Source organism: Apaloderma vittatum, unplaced genomic scaffold (assembly GCF_000703405.1).
Source record: "Apaloderma vittatum isolate BGI_N311 unplaced genomic scaffold, ASM70340v1 scaffold18933, whole genome shotgun sequence".
NCBI classification, from domain to species: domain Eukaryota; kingdom Metazoa; phylum Chordata; class Aves; order Trogoniformes; family Trogonidae; genus Apaloderma; species Apaloderma vittatum.
The window spans coordinates 56,722-79,943 of record NW_009707716.1 but is presented as its reverse complement, the minus strand read 5'-3'; the positions used below and the strand labels follow the sequence as shown (position 1 = coordinate 79,943).

The following is a 23,222-nucleotide window of genomic DNA, read 5'->3' as shown; positions in this document are numbered from 1 at the left end:
CTCCCTTGTTTGTGCTACAGTTGTACAGAAGGGTAGATAAATCCTTTTTCATTTGCACTGGAGAAAGGGAGAACTGAATCATGAGGTTTTTATGTATTGCTCTACCGAGATGTCTCAACTACTTAGGAAAACTGAATACAGCATTCAGCTACAGTCAGTGCAGGAAAAAAACACCACATTTCTCTTAGAGCTCCCCAAGTTTGAGGAAAGCTGAGTTCTCCAATGTCTTGTGTAGGTCTTAGCATTAAAATACACTCAGCCAAAACTCTACACCCAAAGGGATTCTTGGGGCTCAGATCTTCATAGAGCTAGCAGATGGCCATACACAGAAATGTTCTTGGTGTATCTGGGTGTAGGCTGAGAAATCGGATTTTGCTTAGTTTATCTTTGTAGGACACTGTGAGAGCTACGACAAAAGAAGTGATTATTCCCTCCTAAGAGCTGAAATCATGGTGCTGTGTTGCTACAGCACCATGTTGCTGTGTTGTGAAATCAACTGCTACTGATGGAGGAGAAAACAAAGAACTGTATGCACCACTTTCGTCTGTGAAAGTGCTTTTCTGTTCACCTGTTAGCTTTTCATTCTCACCTGTCTTCCTTGTGCCTAAGAAATTTATGTATTATTCCAAATGATAGCCAACATAAGACAGCGAGCCAACATCGGATTTATTCTGAATATCCATTGTCACTACTTTTTTTTTACAGGATTAAAAGGTAGACTTAAAATTCTAAAAATTTCCACAAAACCGGGACTGAATATTCCTAGCAGGCAACGTTCTTATCTGATTGCTATGGTTCATTCAAGAGCCTGGAACTGTTCTTACTCAAATAAGCAAACCTATTTAAATAACAGACTTAATTATTTAAGCAGGTTAAGCAGCGTTGTTTTAGCTAAGACTGGAAAAGGCACTGTTGGTTTTTTTTACACAACAGAACTCCAAGAGGAAGTCTTTATAAGGATACATTTACAATTGCATTTGCCCATCAATGTTGTCAGGTCATGACAGATAACACTCTAATGCTTGTTCAGTCTTTCATTGGACATCATTGCTTTTATTGCCTGAGTAAAGAATGAGTAAAATGTGAGTAAAAGTCTCAGATGCTTTGTTGAAAGACATGCATTTGTCAGTTAAAAATTAAATTATTGTGTTTCTGAAGCCATTTTTACAGCCAACCCTTACTGCTAATAGGGAATGGATTGTTTTAAATGTATTCTTTGAATATTTTAATGTATGAAATTGTGATCTGAGAAACAAAACTATTTAATGGGGAAAATCTTGTACATGCAATTGCTAATCAAATCTCTCTTCAACAGCAAAGCATTTTTCAAATCCAGTGAAATTTTCTAATCGACTGCCTAGTGCTAGCGCCCACACACAGAGCCCTTGCCATGCCAACTCTTATAGCTACGGTCAATGTAGTGAAGACACCCACATAGCAGCAGCTGCTGCTATCCTGAACCTTTCCACCCGCTGCAGGGAAGCAGCAGAGATTCTCTCCAACAAACCACAGAGTCTGTCTGCCAAGGTAGGGTAGTCCAAGAACCTGGAGGGTGTGCTAGCTACTGAACTGTGCGAATAAACTGTCTTTCATGTTAGTGACTGCATTAAATCCCCCAAAAGGAGGCTTCTGTTTGCATGCTCTTTTGAAGAGAGGCAGAGGAAAAATCAGCAATGTAGTGACCAGTTCTGTCAAAAATAAGTAAATAGCAAGAATTTTGTTGTTAGATCTTTTCCTAATTGAGCCCTAAACGCGAGGGGGGAGTTTTGTGGGAGGAAAAAAGGTTATTTGAAATCCAGCAATGATCTGGGGTGGATAACGAGTTAGTTAGATCTGCTTCAAGAGGGAATTTTCCTCCCTCTGAAACCTGCCATAAGCAATCATTTTAGAAGTTGACTAAAAAATATAATAAAAATTGTGTGATTAATCAAGGTGATATTTTGCTAGCAATAGAACAGAACTACACCTGTTGTAGTTCTGTCTTTAGAGTCTGTTATGTTTGGAATTCATGACAGTTTGACAAGGGGTAGGGAGGGAAATAACATCTGATTTTTGGTAAAATTCTCCTTTCTGCTGGCAAGAGAGTAGAATCAGGCCCACAGCGTTTGGAGATAGATAATTTGGGCAAGTCTGTCGTAATGGAAAGCTGCCTAATATCATAGATGTTTGTGTGGCTTTCATGTTTTGGTTTCTGCTCTGCGTTTCCTCACAGATCTTTATGATTTACAAATGGTGCTGTGTGAGCTATGAGCCTTATTTTCTGTGCCATTACATAGCATTATACTGCTGATGAAAACAGGCAAGATTTTCTTCTGATGATAGTGGTTGTGGGAGCACTGTTGTTTATTATTTGTATTAAAGCCACACATGCTCCACTGCAATGAAACTTTTGAAATCTCTGCATAGATGAGAGGGTGCTATTACAAGAACTTGAGCAGAAATCACTGGGAAGTGAAAAAAGGTGTATTTATCAAAATACAGTGTAACAGGTGTGTTTCTGCTGTGGGACTTTGAGTCCTGATGTGTGCTCCAAAAAGACAGATGACCTATTTCTCTGCAAGTCAGTGTTGTTCTACCTTGCCTAACCAGACTTGGTCTGGTTAGAAGTGGCTTCCACAGCTATTGGCCTAAAATTTATTTGGGCTTTCCTTCACTGTTGCTGAGGTTAGCCGTTATCCTTCGAGTTAAACTATTAATTGTACCATAAGTGCAACACCTTGTCAGGTGTTCCAAGTTTTTGCTTTTGCAGAGTAGTGTACCCTGATGTGCTGCTTTTGATTTCTACATGTGAAATCCTGGATATCAAAACCAATGTTGGGAAATGACATGAGGTAGATTTTTTAAAGTGTGTCCACATACATTCCCTCTAACTCAGACGTTATCTGCCCCGAAGACTGCTTACAGAACCTTTCACAGATGACAGATTCATCCCTGATATCTACTGCACAAAGCTGCTTCCATCAGTCTTCAACAGAGACTTCTTCTAGCAGGAGAATGGAAAACAATGCCAATGGCTGTATTAAATTGCTGCTGCAGCCTTTGGCTGACCTCAGCAATAGACCTTTCATGCCAGAGAAGAGCAGCAAAGGGACTAGGCATAACCCAAAGATTTTCTCCTCCTTACCTGCTTCATAGTTGCCAAATCATGGGAAAGGTTTGAATAGAAGTGAACATAACAGTAACGATATGGAGAGACACTTGGGGCACATAGCTTACCCCTTTTCACAGCCAGGAATCTAGCCTAAAAGAAAATCACCTGCATACCTTGCTATCTGCCTGTCTCCACTTTTGCCAGACTTTCTGGAGGGCATGCTGCTACAAAACATCTGACAGAAGAATCAAAATTAGCTTCTGGCCAGAATACAGGCAAGTAAGCCTCAAAGAGATTTGGTCACGAAAACCACAAAAAATCCATTTTTATTTGGTTTTGGCGATTTGTTGCTTTTATCATACAGGTTTCAAACAAAAAAATGTGGAAATAAATCAACAGACTCTCTTCAAAGAAGATGTTTTCTGATTTTAAAGTGTGAAGCAAAAATAAGGCTATTTGTAAAGGTACTATCTATTCATCAGTGTTTCTGAATTGTTTTGCAGCTGCTATTGGCCACAAAGGTAAATGTTTAACTGATAGAATATCTTATAAATTTGAGGCTTGTGTGTTTAGATGCAAATAATGCTTCATCAACAGATGACTACAGAATAAATGATTTCCCTTTTCTACTCTTGACAGCACATACCTTCATTAGGTCGGAAAATACCCGTGTGAGGTGGCTGTACTCAAAGCCTCACGGTATCAGACCTTTCAGCCCTGCCCCTTTCCACATCCTTTTGTTCCTTTGCCTAAGAAAAACTGATTAGCATTGTCCATACTTTAGCAGATCAAAGCTCAAGACTCTTTTTTTTTGCTCTTACATGAACATCAGGCAGCCTCCCAGCAGTCCAAGCCATGATGCTTTGTCAGTGGGAGGAAGTGCAGTGGTAGATCAAGGACATGTGGGACTGCAGAGTTACATGATCATCAGAGCTGTCAAAATATTTTGCTTCTAACTTTTAAAAGCAGAACTTGAGCTTCAAACATTTCAGGCAAGTGTCATTTTCTTCTGCTCGCTCAAGGCGTGCATATGTCAACACATTTAACAGGTGGAAAAAACACCGAAACAATTTTTAGCACAAGTGTATTCCTAAAGCAATTTTTTTTCTGTCTCTCAAATTTTGTTTCTTGACCTCCAGAGTGATGCCCATTCTTCAGGAAGTTAGATGTTTTAGATGTTTTACCTTAACTGTTTGCCACTTTTCTGTAAATACTGATAACAAAAAAAAGTAAATGTTTTTTATAGCACAGATCCAAATTTCATTATTTTAATGAATTTTCAAATATGTATCTCACATTATCTACATATCAGTTCAAAAGGGATAGTTTATGCCAAAAAAAGAGAGAAGCATAGCAAGGGTAGAGAAATTAGATTACACATTAGCAGTGTCATTGGTAAGAAAAATTTCCAAAGAGATCTGATGTACAAAGGTAATCTGCCAAATATTTCAAGATTAAAATTATAAACTTAAAAGGTAATAGATTTAAAGAAGAAATTTACTCTGAAATGAGCAGGCAAAAGGGTTCTAAGCTAAACAATGTCACATTACTGTTACATTGTCTGAACCATTCAGCTTCCATTTGGAACTGTAGGAAACTGTTCTGCTGAATATAATCCTGATCATCCAAGTGTCATGAAACCTGTACCCCAAACCAGTCTCCTGATTGCATTTGATTTGAAATTTATGTAGCTTCTTTCAACTCCCATTGAAGTCACGAGAAGGACTCCCCTAGAGGGCTTAGCCTGCAGTTTCCATCACAGTGCAAGATCCTACATCAGCATCACATCCAGGGATCTTCCCTGTTTACAGCCCTCAACATATTCATGTCTCTCAGAGGTAGCTGTAAGCAATACAGTTTATCTGTATCTTCGTCACTACTGCTTGCCAAACATTTTGTTGACTGTTTTGGTGTTTTTCCCACCTGTTTAGACAAAATGGCATATGCACAGTGTGCCTTGAAAGAAAACAAGAAATGACACGTGATAAAAATTTTTAAAGTTCGAACTCTAGTTTTGAGCAGAATTATGTCATCTCTCCATTCTTGGATATTGATGATGGTGGTAATTACATCAATTATTTCAGCAATGTAGTTAGTACTCAGCAGTTTTGTCAGACAGTCCTTTACTCCAAATACCTTCAAGTTTAAATACAGGATGAAAAATCAGCCAAGGATAACACTAGGTACCATCCTGTTATACTGCTGTGTATATTGCTCCTTATACTGCCATATTGCTCCTTGAGTACACTCTTGGCTGGCTTTTTTTAATGTTTGAGTTGCTCTGGGCTAAAATTGTTACTTCATTTTTGTCTCAGATTTTGCTGGGCAGTAACAAGTGTTCTTATTTTGACAAAAAATAGTATTTTAATATACTGCAGATGAAAATTGCTTAAATTTAACATCTTTTGTTGGTGGTGAGTAGAAAAGATTGTACTCTTTTGGATGGAGTTGCATTAAGAATAGTATTCATACACGTGGCAAGATACTAGTTTCAGAGTTACTCGCAATACTAGGACTGAAGAGCTTTGGGGAGTTTTTCAAACTACATTGAACTGCTAGTTCATTTGGAATGTAAAATCATCAATACTGTTGTTTCTTTGGACACGCTGTTAAGTTGTATGCAGACCAAAGAATATCAAACTCCCTTATATGTAATGATACAATCTCCCAAAGGTCACAGGTTTTAAATAAGATTCATGCAGACACAATAATTCGCTCTTTCTGATCCAGCTATGAGATAAAGCTTAACTTGTAATCGTTGCTGCGACACACTACAGAGTATTAAGTATTGTGAGTGATCAGATGGACCAAAAGCATATGAAAATATGCAAGAGTAATTTATCACAAAACCAAACATTCTTTATTGTTCTAGCTGATGTAGCTATGTTCTAATTACAAGATTTAACAATATATTAGAAAATGTTCTGTAACAGTTATGCCATAACGCAAAGGAGGATGAAAAAACTTAACTTTAAAGTATAAAGCACTTGGAGAGGACAAAGACCATTTTTTTGCTTACATATTTATATTAGTCTTTGTTTTCTGTAGATATTCATAGCAGAGTACTACTTTTACCTTATCTTTTCACTGACTAGACCCTGGAATAAAGAAAATATGCTTCAGTCATTTTTCTCTCATTTTTTATTCTGGAATAATTTTTCCAGCTGATTGTAAAACCTGTGGCGGTGATTACACTGTCACTGATGTGGGAGTAGATAAGGAGTAACCTGCATTTAATTACCATTGCGTATCCTCACACCCTCATTGGCTTCTCTTCATTGTTTCAGTGTTTTTTTTCCTGGTTTACACCAGTGTAAATGTAAATGTAAATAAGATCAAAATCAGGCTCCGAGGATTAAGACATCTTAAAGAAGAAATTTAAGAAAGACATAAAAACTTGCATCCTGAACATACCTGTCTCTTTTCCATTTACAACAGCTGTAAACTAATATAAGTTAGGATACAGTAAGATACATTTGCATCTTTATTACACTTGCATTTTCAAGGAAGAATCAGAACAATTTGCATTGTTTTGGTAGCCGTATTTTAAATCTGTCATAATAAATGGATAAATATAGGCCTGTTCACACATGCACTAGAGTTGACAGTAATAAGATCTTGCCTTCACTGAGGAGAACACAGCCTTTACAAGTCTGAGCTAAGCACAATAAGTGCCATTTTCTGTCAGCATGTCATAGCACTGCTCTAGCATTTTTTTGCCATTTGCCATTTTTGTCTTTTTAGTTCCATTTAAAAATTTATGTAAAAATAAACGTGGTAAAACAAGCAAAAGAGACATATTGAGAGGAGGGTGGGATGAGAGTAGGAATGGAAACTGGAGCAGTATCTCTGACTATCCTCTCTTTTTGCTCTGCCATTTGGAGTTTGCTGTGAAGGCAGCAAAGTGATAGGTCTTTTATACCATTCTGAATACAAAGCCATGCTGTAAACGTGTTATCCATCCTGTGATGGGCAAAAGGGGATATTTTTCCATGGCTGTATTTAATGGTTGTGTGCATCTGTGAGCTCACTTAAACCCCATCTGTACACTACTTCACAAACACAAAACTCAGCCTTCCTTGATCAGAATTAGGTACATGTTGGACAACCCAACTTCTACGGGAATTTCAGGAAAGTGCTGAGTTAGCTGTAAATACTCATTTTAGTAAATGTTCTGCTTCTCAGCCAGAACTCCTTGCTGCAGCTAGTAGCATCTGTTTCTCTGAGACAATATATTTCCTGATATTTTTTCACTGAGGAGAAGACCTTGATTGTTTTTGGTCACTATTGTTGTTGCTGTTGTCTTCTGAGTAGTTGATATTTTGTCAGTGACAGAGAATCTGCACTATTTATGGGTTTTGCACTATAAAACTACTGCAGCCCAGTCACATGGCTTCCTTTCCTAAGCCATCTGTCACAGAGGTCTGGAATTTTATGTGAATGTTGGTTGTGCAGACTTAACCCAAGTTTTTTTATTATGAAAAATGTCAGCAACTACAATATTTAGCATTTTACTTTACATTGGTCATTAAATTTGATTACTGTAGCTCTGTTTCATTGCTATAGTTACATATCAACTATGAAGCCAAGAACACTGGGGCGATCATGGCAGAGCAATACTGTCGGATCCTAGAGTGTGCGCTTGGCACTTATATAGTTAATATCTTGGATTTTTGTAACTAAGGTTTATTAATGCTGGTATAAAAATGTATTTGATATTATACAGATGGCATAAGATGTTGTGGTTACTAAGTTATTATCCAGGATAAGCTGCACTGTCAAATTCAGGGCTTAAAACTATCACAGGAGATTAAACTATTTACTAAAAAGGGGCAGAAAGATACAACCAAAGCATCTTAGTATGAACATATTAGAAGTGTATTTACTTCCCATAAATATAATAAAACATCTCTCTCTTTAAGCTGTATGATTGAAAATGTGACCTTTACTATGCAGGAGAAGTAAACATAAGAAGTGTATGTGTTTCTGAACTGGAGGCAAGCAGATGGCTTGGTAGTGCTTTGGTCTAGGTGGGCATCTGCCTCAGATCCATGGATACAAATTGGAGTCAGGCTGTCAGAGTGAGGAGAGATTGGTGGGCCCTCAATCTTCATAATTCACCAATATTTTCCTTCTGATTAAAAAGATTTCATCAGACACATTTTACCTTTACATGAGTCACCAACAGAAGCAGCAGAAGACAAGGCTGTGTGAAGGAAGCTTGTGCCTTCAGTCCCTGTGGTCATGTCACAGTTTCAGCAGAGAGGAAAAATTCCTTGTTTGACTACATCTGTTTTTAAGATCAAGTAAAGATAAGCTCCACTGCCTTATCTTTAACCATTAAATGGCTGAATAATCATCAAACTCCAGCAAACCTTAATGGGAAGAAACAGATAGGGTCTCCTTCTGCCAGTGTCTCATCTCCTCTTAAACACAATTAAGACAGAAAAACTTGTACCTTGAACATACTTGTCTCTTTTCCATTCACAACAGAGCATCTGGATGATTCACTTATGCTATGGGTTTCCTTTTATATTACTCACTGTAGGAAATCTCACTCTGTGTTTATACAACTGTCTCCTACAGTACCTAGCATATCTAGCCCCAAATTCCTAAGTGGTATCAGAGCTTTGTGGTGACGCAATATAGTACTGATGACAATAGCAGGAAGACACAGAGCAGTGTTAATTACAGCATTCTACCTGTGTAGATCTATGATGTTATTATTTATCTCTATAGCCTTCGCCTGTTTTCCAACTTATTCAGGGCAACACACAGAACTAGATTACCAAGTATTCCTCCAAAAGCCATCTCTTTCACCTCTTCCCATACTTGACCTTAGTAATTGTTGGCAATATAAAAGACTAGTCTTATCATCATCGCTATGTACACAATATGTTAATATGCGGTGTTGCATACTGAGCACGAGAAGAAATTTTTTGTCGCTTTCATTAGTAAGTTGCACTTTCGGGAGATTTTTATCACTCAAAGAAGTAGTCTTTTGTAGTCTTTTTCTGTGGTCATATGGAGCAAGGCTTTCAGTGCGATTTCCTTCCCTTGTTTTTCTTGCCCAGCTGAGCAGCACTTGCCCCTTCTCGTGAGCAGGATCTACTCTGAGATCTTCTTCCAGCCTGGAAAGTCAAACTGGGTCTTTCCCCAAACTGCCCACATCTCTGCAATCAGAGGTTGCTCTTTGCTGTACTTTCCATGTAGAAAAGGCTTTTTAAACTTATGCTCAAGTTCTCCATCAGGGAGAACCTGCTAAAGAACCTCCTGTGGCTCCCAGTCTAGTGATCTCATTGCAGACCACTGCCTTAGTGGCCCAAACTGTGATTAAGGCAGTATGATTTTTTGAGCAGTGTACAAAAGCCTAATGAAAATTTCTCCTATTGTGCTACATTCAGGCATATTTCTTCCCCCTCCTTCTCTCCCCCCATGATGCAGATGTTGTAATATTTCCGGGGTGTGGGGGGAAGGGATGATATGTAATAGTAATGCTGTTGTTGACCTAAACAATGCATTAATGCTTTTAACTGTGAATTGGGGTCATAGTTCTCTGTAAGAGTGGAACCCAAGAAGATTTAAAGCTAAACTTTTTTTAAATAAAACTAGATTTAGGGTGTATAGGTTATGGTTTAGAGTCATCTTATTTAAATTCTACTTACTGTATTTAAGCTGAGATGCAGGGATACCATTACTGAAGCTACTCTTAAGTCTGCCTAAGAGTTGGACATTAACTGATATAAATCGAAAAGCTGGTTTTAGACTCAGATACATTTAAATAAAAGCGTGCCTTTATATTTATCCTTTAAAAGCACCACATGGTTATGTTGCAGCATCACCATGTCCATGTCTAAACATGTCTCTGTTTCCTGTTGCATGTCAGGGAGCTGAGATAGAAGTGGATGAAAATGGCACTCTGGATTTGAGCATGAAAAAGAACCGAAGCCAAGACAAAGTTATGCCTCTCACTTCTTCCAGCACAGCACTTCCCACTCCTTCCTCCTCTCCTTTCAAAACAAGCAGCATCCTGGTAAATGCAGCCTTCTACCAGGCTCTGTGTGAACAGGAAGGCTGGGATACACCAATCAACTACAGCAAGACCCATGGGAGGAAAGAAGAAGAAAAAGAGGTATTTTTTCAGTTTCTGAATGACTTTTTTCTTTGGATGAGTGGCCATCTGATGGTCTTTTGGATGGCCAGTCTAGCGCAGTTCAAGGGGAATCAACTTCCACAGGCAGAGGTTTGTGAACACTGAGCTGGCTTTAATGCCCTCTTAGATGTGGCATAAAAAATCAATTCTTAATTTGAAAAACTTTGCTCTCAAAGCCTACTTGTCAATGCCTGTAAGTCTGTAAGATAAGGAAATCAAAGGTATCCACCATTAGAGACTGCTGTTTAAATTTAGTTTCCAACATCTCAGTTCTGTGGTAGATACATTGAAATGATTAGGGATTTCTTGGGAAAAAAAGCTCAAAACAAATCCGAAGCAAGGTAGATATTTTCATGCTGTAAAATAAAAATAAATAACTTTTCCACACCAACTCTTTACAATTCTAGATAACATGTTGTCTACGTATTCGAACATATGCTTAGAATTACACAATATTCTTTCAGGTTTTGGGTTTGGTTAATTTTTGCTCTTTCATGTCTATTTATCCTAGCTTGGCAGTATGGCAGCATCACCTCCTATCTTTGTCTTTTTTTCCCTATTCTTCTGCTTTGCTTGCAAGTTTAGGATTATTTTTTTCTCTTGAGTCTGTCTGTCAGAAGATGGATTGCTTGAATTTTTCTTAAATCAGGAAGGGACAATCAGCATCAATAAAGGATAATTAGATAAAATCTTGGTAATTAACACAGACAAAACTGAGTGATAGCTTTCTGAAGCAGAATAAAAAGTGTCACAGTTTGGAGTTTTTCTATATTGAATGATAGCATTTGAACATTATATTTATTACAAAATTTTCTTTTGCTCAGATATCAAAACTGGCACTTCGACCAGACGTAGACCAGTGTAAATCTGCTTAGGGTTAGATTAGGGGATCCAGGCCTACAGTTCTAAAAATACCTGGAAATAAAATATAATGCATTGAGTAGAGACCAATCATAATGGCCAGTCATAAAGACCAGTCACCATTGAGACAGTTGCATCACAGAGGATCACTTTTTGGAGACTGAGCTGTCTTGAAGAGCCCTTTGCAGTCACCTCGTGGGGCGGCTGATGTTGCTCAACTCAGCAATGACAGCACAATCCCTGTACCAGAGTCTTCAAATGAGTCTGACATGAGATGGTAGGCTGAGGGCTCAGGCTCTTCCCTCTCCACGTTGCATAATGAACAAGCACATCCAGCTCTGAGAGGACTGCCTTGCTGCAGGGGATGGATCGGTTTTCCAGACTTAGCAGGAGGCCTGTCCTGCCACTCTTCCTCCTCCTGCTACCGCAACTCAGCAGGAGCTATGGCAGGACACCTCCATGTCCTCCACCAATCCCTGCTCAGTTTTCAGATGGCTGTGATGGGTGGCTGGCTATTTCCCTCTCCCTTACCAGCACATGGAGCTGGAAGCAGCATCTAACTACCTGACAGGCCATAAAGGTCTGTGCTTAGGCACTCTTGCCCCTTGCACTCTGTGCTTTGACACTGTGCACTTCATCCCTAACCAAGAATCTGGCCCCAGACCTCCGCTGTGAGCATTTGATTTGTGATCCCAGGGAGTGTTGACAGGTCCAGTGATCTCAGGGCCAGAGGCTCTGTTTTGCAAATCAAAGACTGGCAGTTATCCTCACGCAAAGAAAATGACTGATTATATCTATTTCTAATTCATTGTTATCTGGTTCATATGCACAACAGTTGCTTAATTTTGGTGGTAATTTCCAGAAAATATTGTCTTTCTCTCTCAGTGAAATAGCCTGTCCAGATGCCCCTTTAGAAAAAAAATCTGAATTTGGAAAAAGCTCAAAATCTCTCCAAAAGGAAAGCACTGAGAAATAACTAGAGCTGTCAGTTAGTTCAACTGTCAGTTCTCCAAAGATTTCAGGGCTTAAAAATGTTAAAAGTGCCAGATGCTATTATCTGTTATTCATGTTACCATTATGTTCTGGTCTTTGCTGAAATCAATATAAACTTCCATCTGTACATTAATGGAGTTTCATTACTTGATTTCTTCCTGTAGCGTGCATGCGTGAATATACACATGCTCTTTGAAGAAAATAGTAGTGTTTTAACTGATTGAGCCAGTTGATTTTCCTTTCAGTCTGGGATTCTTTAGAATTTTCACAGAATCATAGAATCATAGGATGGTCTAGGTTGGAAGGAACCTTAAAGATCATCTAATCCAACCGCCCTGCCATGGGCAGGGATGCCTCTCAACTAGACCAGGTTACTCAAGACCTCATCCAACCCGGCCTTGAACACCTCAAGCAAGGGACCATCCACAACTTCTCTGGACAATTTATTCTAGAGTCTTGACACCCTTGTACTGAAGAATTTTTTCCCAAGATCCAACCTAAATCTATTCTCCTTCAACTCAAACCCATTTCCCCTTGTTCTATTGGCAGACACTCTTGTAAAAAGTCCCTCCCCAGCCTTCCTGTAGGTTCCCTTCAGGTGTTGGAAGGCAGCTTTTAGGTCCCCCCAGAGTTTTCTCTTTTCAAGGATCAACGATCCCAGCTCCCTTAGCCTACCCTCACAGCAGAGGTGCTCCAGCCCCTGGATCATCTTTGTGGCCCTCCTCTGAACTCGTTCCAAGAGATCTATGTCCCTCTTATGGTGAGGACACCAGAACTGGATGTAGTATTCTAGGTGGGGGTATTTTAAAAGCATTTAGTTATAAATCCATTCAAACAGGATAGGAAAAGATATACATACAGTTGGACTTGACTAGCTGTGGTGATCATCACCTAACAGACCAAAAATGGGAAGTGCAGAAGGTGTTTTCCCAAAGGATTATCTCTACCTCTAAAGCTAAATATCTGGAGAACCACAGAATTGCCTAAATTGGAAAAGACTTTTAAGATTATTGAGTGCAACCATTAACCTAACACGGACAAGTCCTTGATAGAAGCATGTAAGACAAGGAATAATTCTCTATATTCAGTCCTAAGTGTGAAGAACTGAAAAATATTTGGTGCTTAGTCCTGACCCACTAGTTTCAGACAGATGTATCCCCTTTTGGGCCACATGTACTGATGTAAGGTCCTAGAAAGGCAAAGTTCTGGTATTCCTTTGCCTGTATTCCCTTTGACTGTTTTTCTTTTGCAACTTCTATCCATCTGAAGATTTCATACTGCTTGAATAATAACAAGTGTTCTGCAAGGTGCTAAGACAATGCTAAAGAAATGACCTATTTAAATGTGTATACGTCTCCCTTATTCCTCAGAATAAGGGACGTTAACTAGGAAACAAACTGCATTCTCTTCTTGGCCCTTATTGGATTTTTTCTTTTCAGAGCAGCAGCTATGAAATAGTAGTTGTTTGTGTGCGGATGTGTGTGGATAGCTATTAGTTTAAAAAGTTACAAATCTTAATAAGTCACTTAAGGAAACTCACAATTAAGATTTGTAAAGAATGAATTATTTCAAATACAGAAAATTAAAATACTGCAATTGTAAACCCTCTAGTGTCTGTTATGCTGGTGGCTGTAGATGTACTTACGTCAACCTTCATTTTGCAATCTTATTTTTGCTAACTGATTCAGTGAAACATCATTAAATGAAGCCATGAACTGTAATACTGTAGCATTTTGTCAAGCTTTGATATAGTAATTCTCAGTCAGTCATCTCTGTGCAGCAGGTATCAGACAATGACATGATGAATAACTCAAATTTCTGTTCCATCACCAGCAAAAGACCAAGACATATCTTTCATTTGAGATAAAGAACACAAGCTGTAGATATAAAAATATTATTATAAAATCCCAAACCAATACCAAAAAAAAAACCCAAACCAAACAAACAAACAGCAGCGTGAACAGTTACAGCTGCTCATTGGCTGCAGGTGCATCACACAGTTCAGGATCCCAGTGGAGTGCCGGAGTGGACTTATTACTATTCTTTACTCCAGTCTCCGCTCAGTTGGACCTTTGACAAAAGTGGAAGAGGCTAATGTGTGCCTGGTCTCAATACATAATTAGGATCCAGCCAGGGCACGAACTAAATTTTAGACTCAGCATTAGTCCTCAGTTCAGTGATACAGATGCAGCCTATCAGAGCCAATTGACAGAGGAAACATAAGCCAGTCTTCTTCAACCTCCATTATGTGAAGTGGAAACCACTTTACCTGTGTTTTCTGAAGTGGTTTTGACATTTGACCCCTTCCAGCTGGCAACAGAGGGTCGCCATTTTGTTGTTTCTTTTGGGAGCATTTAATTTTGGAATGACTTACACTGGTGTTGAACTCTGTAGGAGTTGTATTTATGTGTATATAAGATAGGCAGGTCAGAACTTGTGGACAGCATCAGGAACTTGAATTCCCATTTTGCAGACTGCTGTGACAAAAGCACCCCCGAGTGCCACTGGAACCAGGATTTAACTCAATGCTGGAAAACAGACTTTGAGGTTTCTTGAATTTTGAATAAAGCTGGCATTCATTTTTCCACTTTCAGCTTTCAGTATTTTAGTTTCCAGGCTTGGAGGGTTTTCAACTATTTATTATGTCTGTATTAACATTTTAACAATATCCTTGTCTTTAATTTTCTCTGTTACTCATTATCTGAAACTTTCATTTAGAAATAAAATTCTAAAAGCCTGAAATACATAATTTTTTAATTTAAAATAATTACTCAATAATTACAATGAAATAGTGTTTAGAAAAGCTGAATATATTCATTTTTGCTTTCTATATTTGTAGTAGATGAAATTATTCCCAAACAAACTAACCTCGCAAATGTGGGTGCAAAAATCTGTAGTAATTGATATAGCAATAATATGGCATGGTTTCTATATGTATGCGTAATGTATGTTTCAGTAGGCAGTAGGTAGCCAGTACCAGAAAGCAGAAGGAAGTCATATTGAGGATCCAGTCTCCAAACAGGCAAAGATGAGCTGCCAGAATTGAGGACCATATGGAAGCTTTATCAGAAGAAACACCCCCACAGTGCTTACAAGTCCCATTAGGGAGAATCTCCATTTTCAGTCCAGATTCTCCTCAGCCCTCCACTCTGTGTTAACAGCTCTGCAGACATCCCTGTCCCTCTGTCCTGGCACACTCATCAGCTGCACAAGCCCAGAGCATCGATGGCACTAGCCCTGTGAGTTTAGCGGCAGCTGGGAGCTTGTCCCCTCAACCACAGGCAGCAGCTTCTATTCCTACAGACAATACTCTCTGAACCATACCTACCTGTGTATTTGAATGGAGTCCCAAAACCAACATGAAGTCCCAGAAGGGATTAATAGGGATTTGACAATTGATGCTATGGACTTTGCAGAATTCTTGAATGATGCAATATCCACAAAACATCCTTCCAGAAAGGAAATACTTATCCTTCATAAATATAATTTAAGGCATTAATTCTCAAAATAGTATAAACCAAGATATTCTGAAGTGATCAGAGAAGCTTTTTCAGAAAACAAAAAAAGTAATTTCCTTTCAGGAGTACAGATTTCCAAAATGCCTTCCCAAGTGAGCGATATTCGTAGTTCTTACCATACATCAAACATCACTGTAGCAGTGAAGATTTTAATCTACAACTAGTAGAAATCAGGTACTACTCTTAGTAGCCTACTACTAAGAAATTCCAAAGCAGTTTTGTTCTTGTGATTTTTACTTTAACAACACACTGCTTTGGATAAGATAACAAATCATTCCACTCTACAGACTTAAAAAAAATTTGCATTTACATCTCTTTGTGTGCAGTAGGTTTTTTTTAATTTTTGATTGTAATTTTTTAATTCACAGTACAGTTTCACTCAACTGTATACAAACCTCAGTGATGCACTTGCACAGACAAACAGGAAGATTCTTGCTGAGATCTCATTTAGTTCTCTATTCAGCAGCTGCTTTCATCTTCTCTGTGTATTTTTCATTGGACTTGATCACCATTTTACAAATCTAAACCAAACTTTCCTTATATACAGCTTAAAACGGCATCTGACTTCAGACACACTTTCACAAATATACAGTTCAACATTTTTAAAAGTTTGCCTATGAGATTCCAAAATTATGATGTACTAAACTTCTGTCATCTCTGTCCATCACTTATTAAGACTTTTTTTTAATGTTTCCAAAGATACGCTTTTCTTGCCACAGCATTTTATTTGTTGAATATGCGAGAGGCCTTGAAGAGTGAAACCTTTTGTCACATTCTCATCCACCATTTCAGAAAGATCCCGTGAGCTCTCCAGAAAACATGGAGGAAAAGAAGTACCCAGGAGATGTCTCCATACCAAGTCCTAAACCCAAGCTCCATTCAAGAGACCTCAAAAAGGAACTCATCACGTGAGTCACAAAAAAATGCCATTTTTTTCCTCAGGCCTGCTAAAGGCTGGCTATGCCATTGTTCTGAGTGCTGGTTTGGAGTAGATTTACAGAGAAACTTGCTAACAGTTCACTGCAGGTAGTTAGCTCCTTCTTGTGTCTATGCAACAGGTGGATATGGGGTCTGGAGCTGAAAGAAGCCAAAGCAGGCCTGGGAGTCTCGACAAATTCATAACTAATGTTATATTGAGTATCGCTCCTTATTCCTCAGATAGCTGAGTAACAAATGGGCAACAGCTCCTTCTGCAAAACACAGTTTTTTAGCATGCTACAGATTGGCTGTGCTAATGCTTACATGAACTTTACTTGGACAATCGTCTTTATAGATCTTCTGTTGACAGTTTGTAGAGAACTACTGGGGAATTCTCAGACAGGAAACATGTAAACTTCAGAAAAAGATAAAGCACAAGACAGGAGCTGCCTCAGGGTCTTCCAACCTGTGCAAAATCCATGCTTAAGTCCTTCATCTGCGTCCTTTGATGCAGAATTAGTTATTTTTTTTGCTGAAAATCCAGTGGATGCAAAAATTCATACTCTGGGAGAACAGGCTAATACTCTCTTTTCCCAAGTACAGACACTCTGTGGAGGGATTTGAAGGCATTAATTCTAATTCATTATTTGAATGCATCAGCTAAGCTTCAAAACTTTCCTATCTAAAACTGCAAATAAAACAGGATAATTTCATTAAAACTTTCTGCATGCTCCAGCTTGCTTCAGTTTTGAATACTTTCAGTAAAGTTGCCCCAACAACCTAATAACACTAGTCACTTTTTAAAGTCTTATCCAGGCTCTTCACAATAACCCTTTGGATTTTTTATATCAATAGAATTTTTTCATTGTAAAAGTCAATAGAACTTAGCAATAATTTATACCCCTTTTTTTTTCTGTCCCAAACCAGAGCAGATCTCTCTGGATGAGTGCATTCTGTATCACTTAGTGGTGACAGCCTATAACATATCACTGCAGGCTCACCCATAAATAAATGAGTCACATCCAGTCACCTTGTGTCCTGCTCCCCAGACTCGGTGGCAATGAATCAGTTAGATCCACCTCTGTCTCTAGAAGTTACATTTCACTGGGGCAAGCTGCCGTGAAGAGTGATTCTTTCCCCTCATGCCGTGCAGTCCGCATGTTGTCTACTCTCCACATTATATCTGCACTTGTAGTTCATGACCTAAATTGCTACAGGTCAGGTTTGTTTTGTCACTTCTAAAACAAATGTGTACAAAAAGCACTGAGAGTTTATTTGTTGAAGGCTAATGGTAGTTCCTTAGTAATACTCGTTCCTTTGTGCTGTTGACCTCTTTTGAGATGTCTGTAAAATACTTTTCTCCTTTCCTAAATAATAATTCCCAGAGTATTTACAAGGGCAATAATCACTTTATAGTGACTTTACTGTATTCCTTTCAAAAAGTGAGTAGAAACAGACATCTAAAATGTTGTTGTCCAGAAAATGAAATAAGAAATATTTTTATTTTATCAGAAGAATCTTTAGGTAACATAGGGAACAGACTGCATTTCTATCATCCTACTGAGCTCAGAACTTGTAAAGAACAATTCAATACAGGTGGCTCCATCATGAGGAAGTTTTTAAAATGACATAAGCACTTGCATAAAAAAATTCTGACATGGTTAGCTCAATTGCAGTGAATTAGCATGTGCTCTATACTTTTCCATGTTAATTCTCTTGTCCATAACTGCATTGTGCCGGTTGAAATGATGGCATCTGTCTGTCTAAGGCTTCCTTACAGATTAGCAAAAGTGCCTAGCACTCTGCCAGCTCAGAGCAAATAGCCAGATGAGGAATTCAGGTACCCCTTACTCATTACTAGAGAGCACTAGCTAAAACTTTTTGCAGTTTCTTCTTGTCCTTCTAATCCATGTGCCCAGCGAAAGAAGATACAGTCCTTTATAAAGGAACTCTGAAGGGCTGCTGTTAATGTTGTAAAATACCAAAGAAAGGTACACATAATTCACCTGCCCTTCCACTTCCATGCACAAATTGGACTTGATATCTTTGCCCTCTTGCTGAGGACTGTATCCTAATCTGATAAATTAGTTTGATGCTATGACTGCAGAAGGGCTGAGGGAAAACAGAATCTATAACATCTTCTCCAGGTCAAACATCCCTCCACCTCTTGGCATAAAGGGACATATTTCTTATGCTAAATGTACACCACCTTTGTATCACATCTCAGTTCAGCTGAGAAACATCTTGGCAAACTTTTGTGCTCATTCTGAACTTCAGCTGAGTGAGTTTGGTGTGCTTTCTGTTCTGCCAGCCACTATAACAATTTTTCTCTATGTCAGCAGATAAAGATTGGAAGTATTTCTAAAGAAGGTGCCTTATTTTAGTCAAAAGTCAAGGAAATTATTTTGAATATTAGTGTTCTGTGTTATACACGAGGTCAGAACACGAATTTCCTCACTAACATTTATGGATTGCTGTCAAAAATTTGTATCAATAATGAAATTGTCCTTTTAAGAATCCACATAGTAACCAAAAATTCTACTTAAAGCATGTTGATTTCACGTTACATAGACTTTAAAAATAAAGTTTTGACTCATTTGCATGGTGCAAATGGGAAAACTTTGAAAATCTATGCTTCAAGGAATAATTGAAAATTAGAAGTGTCATGTAAGTTTTTCTTGTTTTCTGTAGTGCCATGATCATGTTGAGATGTGTAATGGTGAATGTGATTGCCCTAAGGATCATAGGGTTCACTGCAGGGTAGGGTGAGCTATGTGGTGTATTATACTCTATTTTCTCATTGCATCTTCTTTGCATAGCTGTCCAACTCCAGGATGTGATGGTAGTGGCCATGTCACAGGAAACTATGCTTCACACCGCAGGTAAGAAACAACAGGAAGCCTAAAGCAGGAAATAGAGCTACTTGTAGCTATTGTCATCTTTGAACATTTTTATACTACTACGGATAAGAATTCAAAAGTAATTTGCAGAGAATAATCCATACAGAAATGTGACTGGTTTTCCCATTTTTGTTATGTATTTGGAAGGTCCTGACTTCATATACTGATGGAGTTATGCAGCATGTGCTTGTTACTGTAACTGCATGTCTTAGCTGAGACCTGTAGATAAGTCATTTAGCAAAGTTTTCATTTCCTTAAGTGTACAAGCACTCTTTGTACAGATGCTGATGCATGAGGTTTTAAATTAGATTTCTGCAGATATCTCTATGAATAGCTTTGAAATTCATAGATCTGTTAACATAATCTGAGTAGGCGAAATATTTTCCTCGGAATTATCTACTCTCAACAGCTAATACCTCAAGAGTTGAAAGGATCATTTCCTGCTTTTCCTTTCGGGAGCAGGATGGAAGCAGTTTCAGACCTTTCCCAACCACACAGACCAGATCCTCTACCTGACCTTCATGTAGGCAACATAAAGGAAGGATTCTGTGTGTCACTGCCTCCCCATGAAGAGCTTTACAGGGACTTAGAAACCTCTGCCCCTGACCATATATCTTTCTAGTAATTTAAAAAACACAGCCTGATACTGACTGATCTTGCCTTGTCAAGAGCAAATATTTGAAGATCTCTTTTGGGTTTTTTTCCCATTATAAGTCATAGATTGTTCTGGAGGTTGCTGTTTTAGGAAAAAATGTTCTGTTTTATTAAAGCATTTCACATCATGTTTTTTTCAGTGTTTCTGGGTGCCCATTAGCTGACAAGACATTAAAATCTCTTATGGCTGCTAACTCTCAGGAGCTTAAGTAAGTATTGACAATAGCACAAATGTTGCTGTTGTTTATCTTCAATCAACATATCTCCTACGTCAATGCAGTTGTTCATTTAAATTAATCTGATCTATGTCAAACCTTTGTCTAAAACTTGAACTGGTTTGAAAGGTTTTGAGTGAAATAGAGTTTACTTCTTTCCATTTGTCTTTCTTAATTTTCATGAATTAACCAGGACCTGGGGGAAGAAATTGTAAACACTAGGAGAGACACTGTTTTCATAGTATTTCTGAATCAGAGAGAAATAGAAAATATGTAACATGTAAGACTGCTCTGACAAATAACTGAGTCTGATCAAGTTAGAATAAATTAGAATTATTTAGATAGAAATAAACATAGTTAGAATAAATCTAAAACCAAGACCTGAACTCCTGCAAACAATTTTTTATCATTCACTACCATATACTATGAGTTTAATGTCACTGAAGCAGACATCAAGTCATATGATTTTGTGCTGGCATAATTCTCACCATGAAATGTCACTTACAAAAGGACTATGCAGGCTCTGCTGTATAGACAGATGTATAGGGACATATGAATATTTCAAAAATCTGTAGTCAAGAGAGGCACTGGCAACCAGTCATCTAGTTATTGAATTGGCTTTGTCAATAAGGATATGAGGAAGAGGAAAGGATAATTAGAGTTCTTTCATAGCTTTCCCTCTGCAACTTGTAAATTGGATCCCATAATGGGCGGCTTGGAAAAATTCATGAATATGTGTAAAAAGGATAGAATCCTGTGACTGTCCTTTCTGTCCTTTAGGTTCATGTGTAGCCCAGATAGAAGAAAATAGTCCGATCATTGCACTAGTATGCTGTTCTAATGGTATTAATAGCAGGAGTGACTACATTTAGGCTTGACTCAGTGTTTAGTCACAAGTTAACTTCCTCAGAACAAATGCTAGTGCTCTCATCCTCTAGTCTGACAACTGGAATTATGAACAAAACGCTAAGTTGTGGTAGCAACGGCATTGAACCTCCTGGAGATGCAGCAAAATGGCAAAGAAGGGCGAGTTATACAGCCGACTGTTGAAAGCAGCTCCCAAAGCCCATAGATAAACTGACACACTGGCACAATGCTTCAGGTTTTCCAGCACTGAGTCTCAAAGGTATAAAATTTAAGTTTAGTTTGTTCTTAAAAGAGCAGCACAAGAAGCAAGTAACTGGCTTGTGAAAATGCTGACAAATTTGAAATCATTTGCTGAGTCATATATATTTGTCCCTGCTTTTGTTGGCTTTCTGCCATACATAGACACTCACACAAATATTTTGAATAGTTGCTCCTCATGAAGCGCCCACCCCCCCCATATTCATGTGTGAATAAGGAAATTTGCATACCAATATGGTTATTTTTCCACTAAAGCTTCTAGAGTTTTGGTCATGCCATAAGGAAAGAGGAGCAACAGCATATGACTTAAATGACAAACTGCACACTGTACGCCATGTATAATAAGTGAGTTGTGAAAGACAAAGTCAAAGTTCATGAACATTTCACAGACAGAAATATGTTGCATAACGCACTTAGCATTTAATTTCAATTAACTAGAAAAAGAGCAAAAATCAAAATCTGTTCACAGACAATTTGCAAAAAGAAAAACGGCGAAATAAAATTATTTTCCGCAAATGTATCACCTTATTTTAGCTTCCTGCAAATGCTGTTCAGGTGAAATTTTAAACAAAACACTGTTTCTAATAAGTGATGGCTAAAAGAAATCTTATGCCAAAAACTGCAATCATGCTTGCACTGCTATAGTATAGTGATATCAGTAGTTAATTTCACTACTGCTATATAAGCAGAGGGCATAAATACTCATAGAATCAGGCCACCAAAGTACCCTCATGTGGTTAGGCATGAATATGAAAAAGCTGTGTATTTTTTCCAAATGTTATTCACGTTTAATTTGCCAGAATCAAGATATGATTTTGGCTTTAATTACGAAACTCTAAGCCAGCAAAGATACAAGGCTTCCATGTGATCTACAGTTTGGAAATAAGGAAGATCTGTTCAGAGAGTGAGCCTTTGAGCCAGATTCAAGAATTTATTTATCTGAGGATTCTTGCTGAACAGAGCAATGTACAGTCAAATTAAAACATGCTAAAGTTGATGATGACTCAGATTTTAAAGCTATAAAGAATGATTCTGACCAATTACCGTATTTCATGAAAGAGCTTGCTTACTAAGCCTTAAAGAATTTTAAAAGTGTACTTTAGAAAGATACTTACCTACAGTTCAGAAACTTTAAGGAATAGGTAGTCAGTCCTATCCCTAGACAAGTCATTGCAGTGATTAAATCTCAATTTTTAGGAGATATCCTAACAGTTTTCTAGTTGGGTTTCACACCACACATTGATCCATATTCCATACACAGCATGACTTATTTCAGTGAATGGTTTTCCCATTCACTGACATATGCGGGTTTACCTTAACTGCTGTTCATATTCAACCACCCTCGTGATCTTTCTAGGTAGGAAAAGCAAAAGTACCAGAAACACTCCTCGATATATTAATTTTATGTCCAGCTGTAGTTCATCTACCTAAAGATAAAGCAATGCTTTTGGAGAAGGGAACAAAATAGCAGGTGCTTAATGCACAGTTACAAGAATTTTCTATGTGACGTCAGAGATTTGTTCCTGGAAAACCAGCTTGATGAGCTGGAAAAGAATCTCTAACTACCCTCACTTGAGAGTTGACATCTTTCAGCTTGAGCCCTTCAGGCCTCTGGCCTTACGGTGTATATTCTTGGCTCTGCACAGGAATTTGAAACTGAGGATGACTCCCTAAGCTGGGGCACCAGTCCAAAGTCGTCAGCCAGGTTAAAAGCTGATGAAGATCTACAGAATTACATTGTTGTTGTATTGTGGAATTTCATAATCCATACAAAGATATCACCAGTATTTGGAA

The 23,222-nt window shown here is 38.2% G+C and overlaps 1 protein-coding gene across 1 annotated transcript in view; it reads left to right on the top strand.

Annotated features, from left to right (window-relative positions):
- ST18 (suppression of tumorigenicity 18, zinc finger) overlaps window positions 1-23,222 on the top strand; it is a gene marked incomplete at its 5' end in the record, with an annotated part of 72,510 nt that overhangs the window by 39,344 nt on the left and 9,944 nt on the right. The window contains 5 exons of the mRNA XM_009866318.1: window positions 1,316-1,527; window positions 9,978-10,223; window positions 16,409-16,524; window positions 19,354-19,416; window positions 20,229-20,297. Coding sequence (XP_009864620.1) covers window positions 1,316-1,527; window positions 9,978-10,223; window positions 16,409-16,524; window positions 19,354-19,416; window positions 20,229-20,297 — 706 coding nt within the window. The remainder of the gene's footprint in view (window positions 1-1,315; window positions 1,528-9,977; window positions 10,224-16,408; window positions 16,525-19,353; window positions 19,417-20,228; window positions 20,298-23,222) is intronic.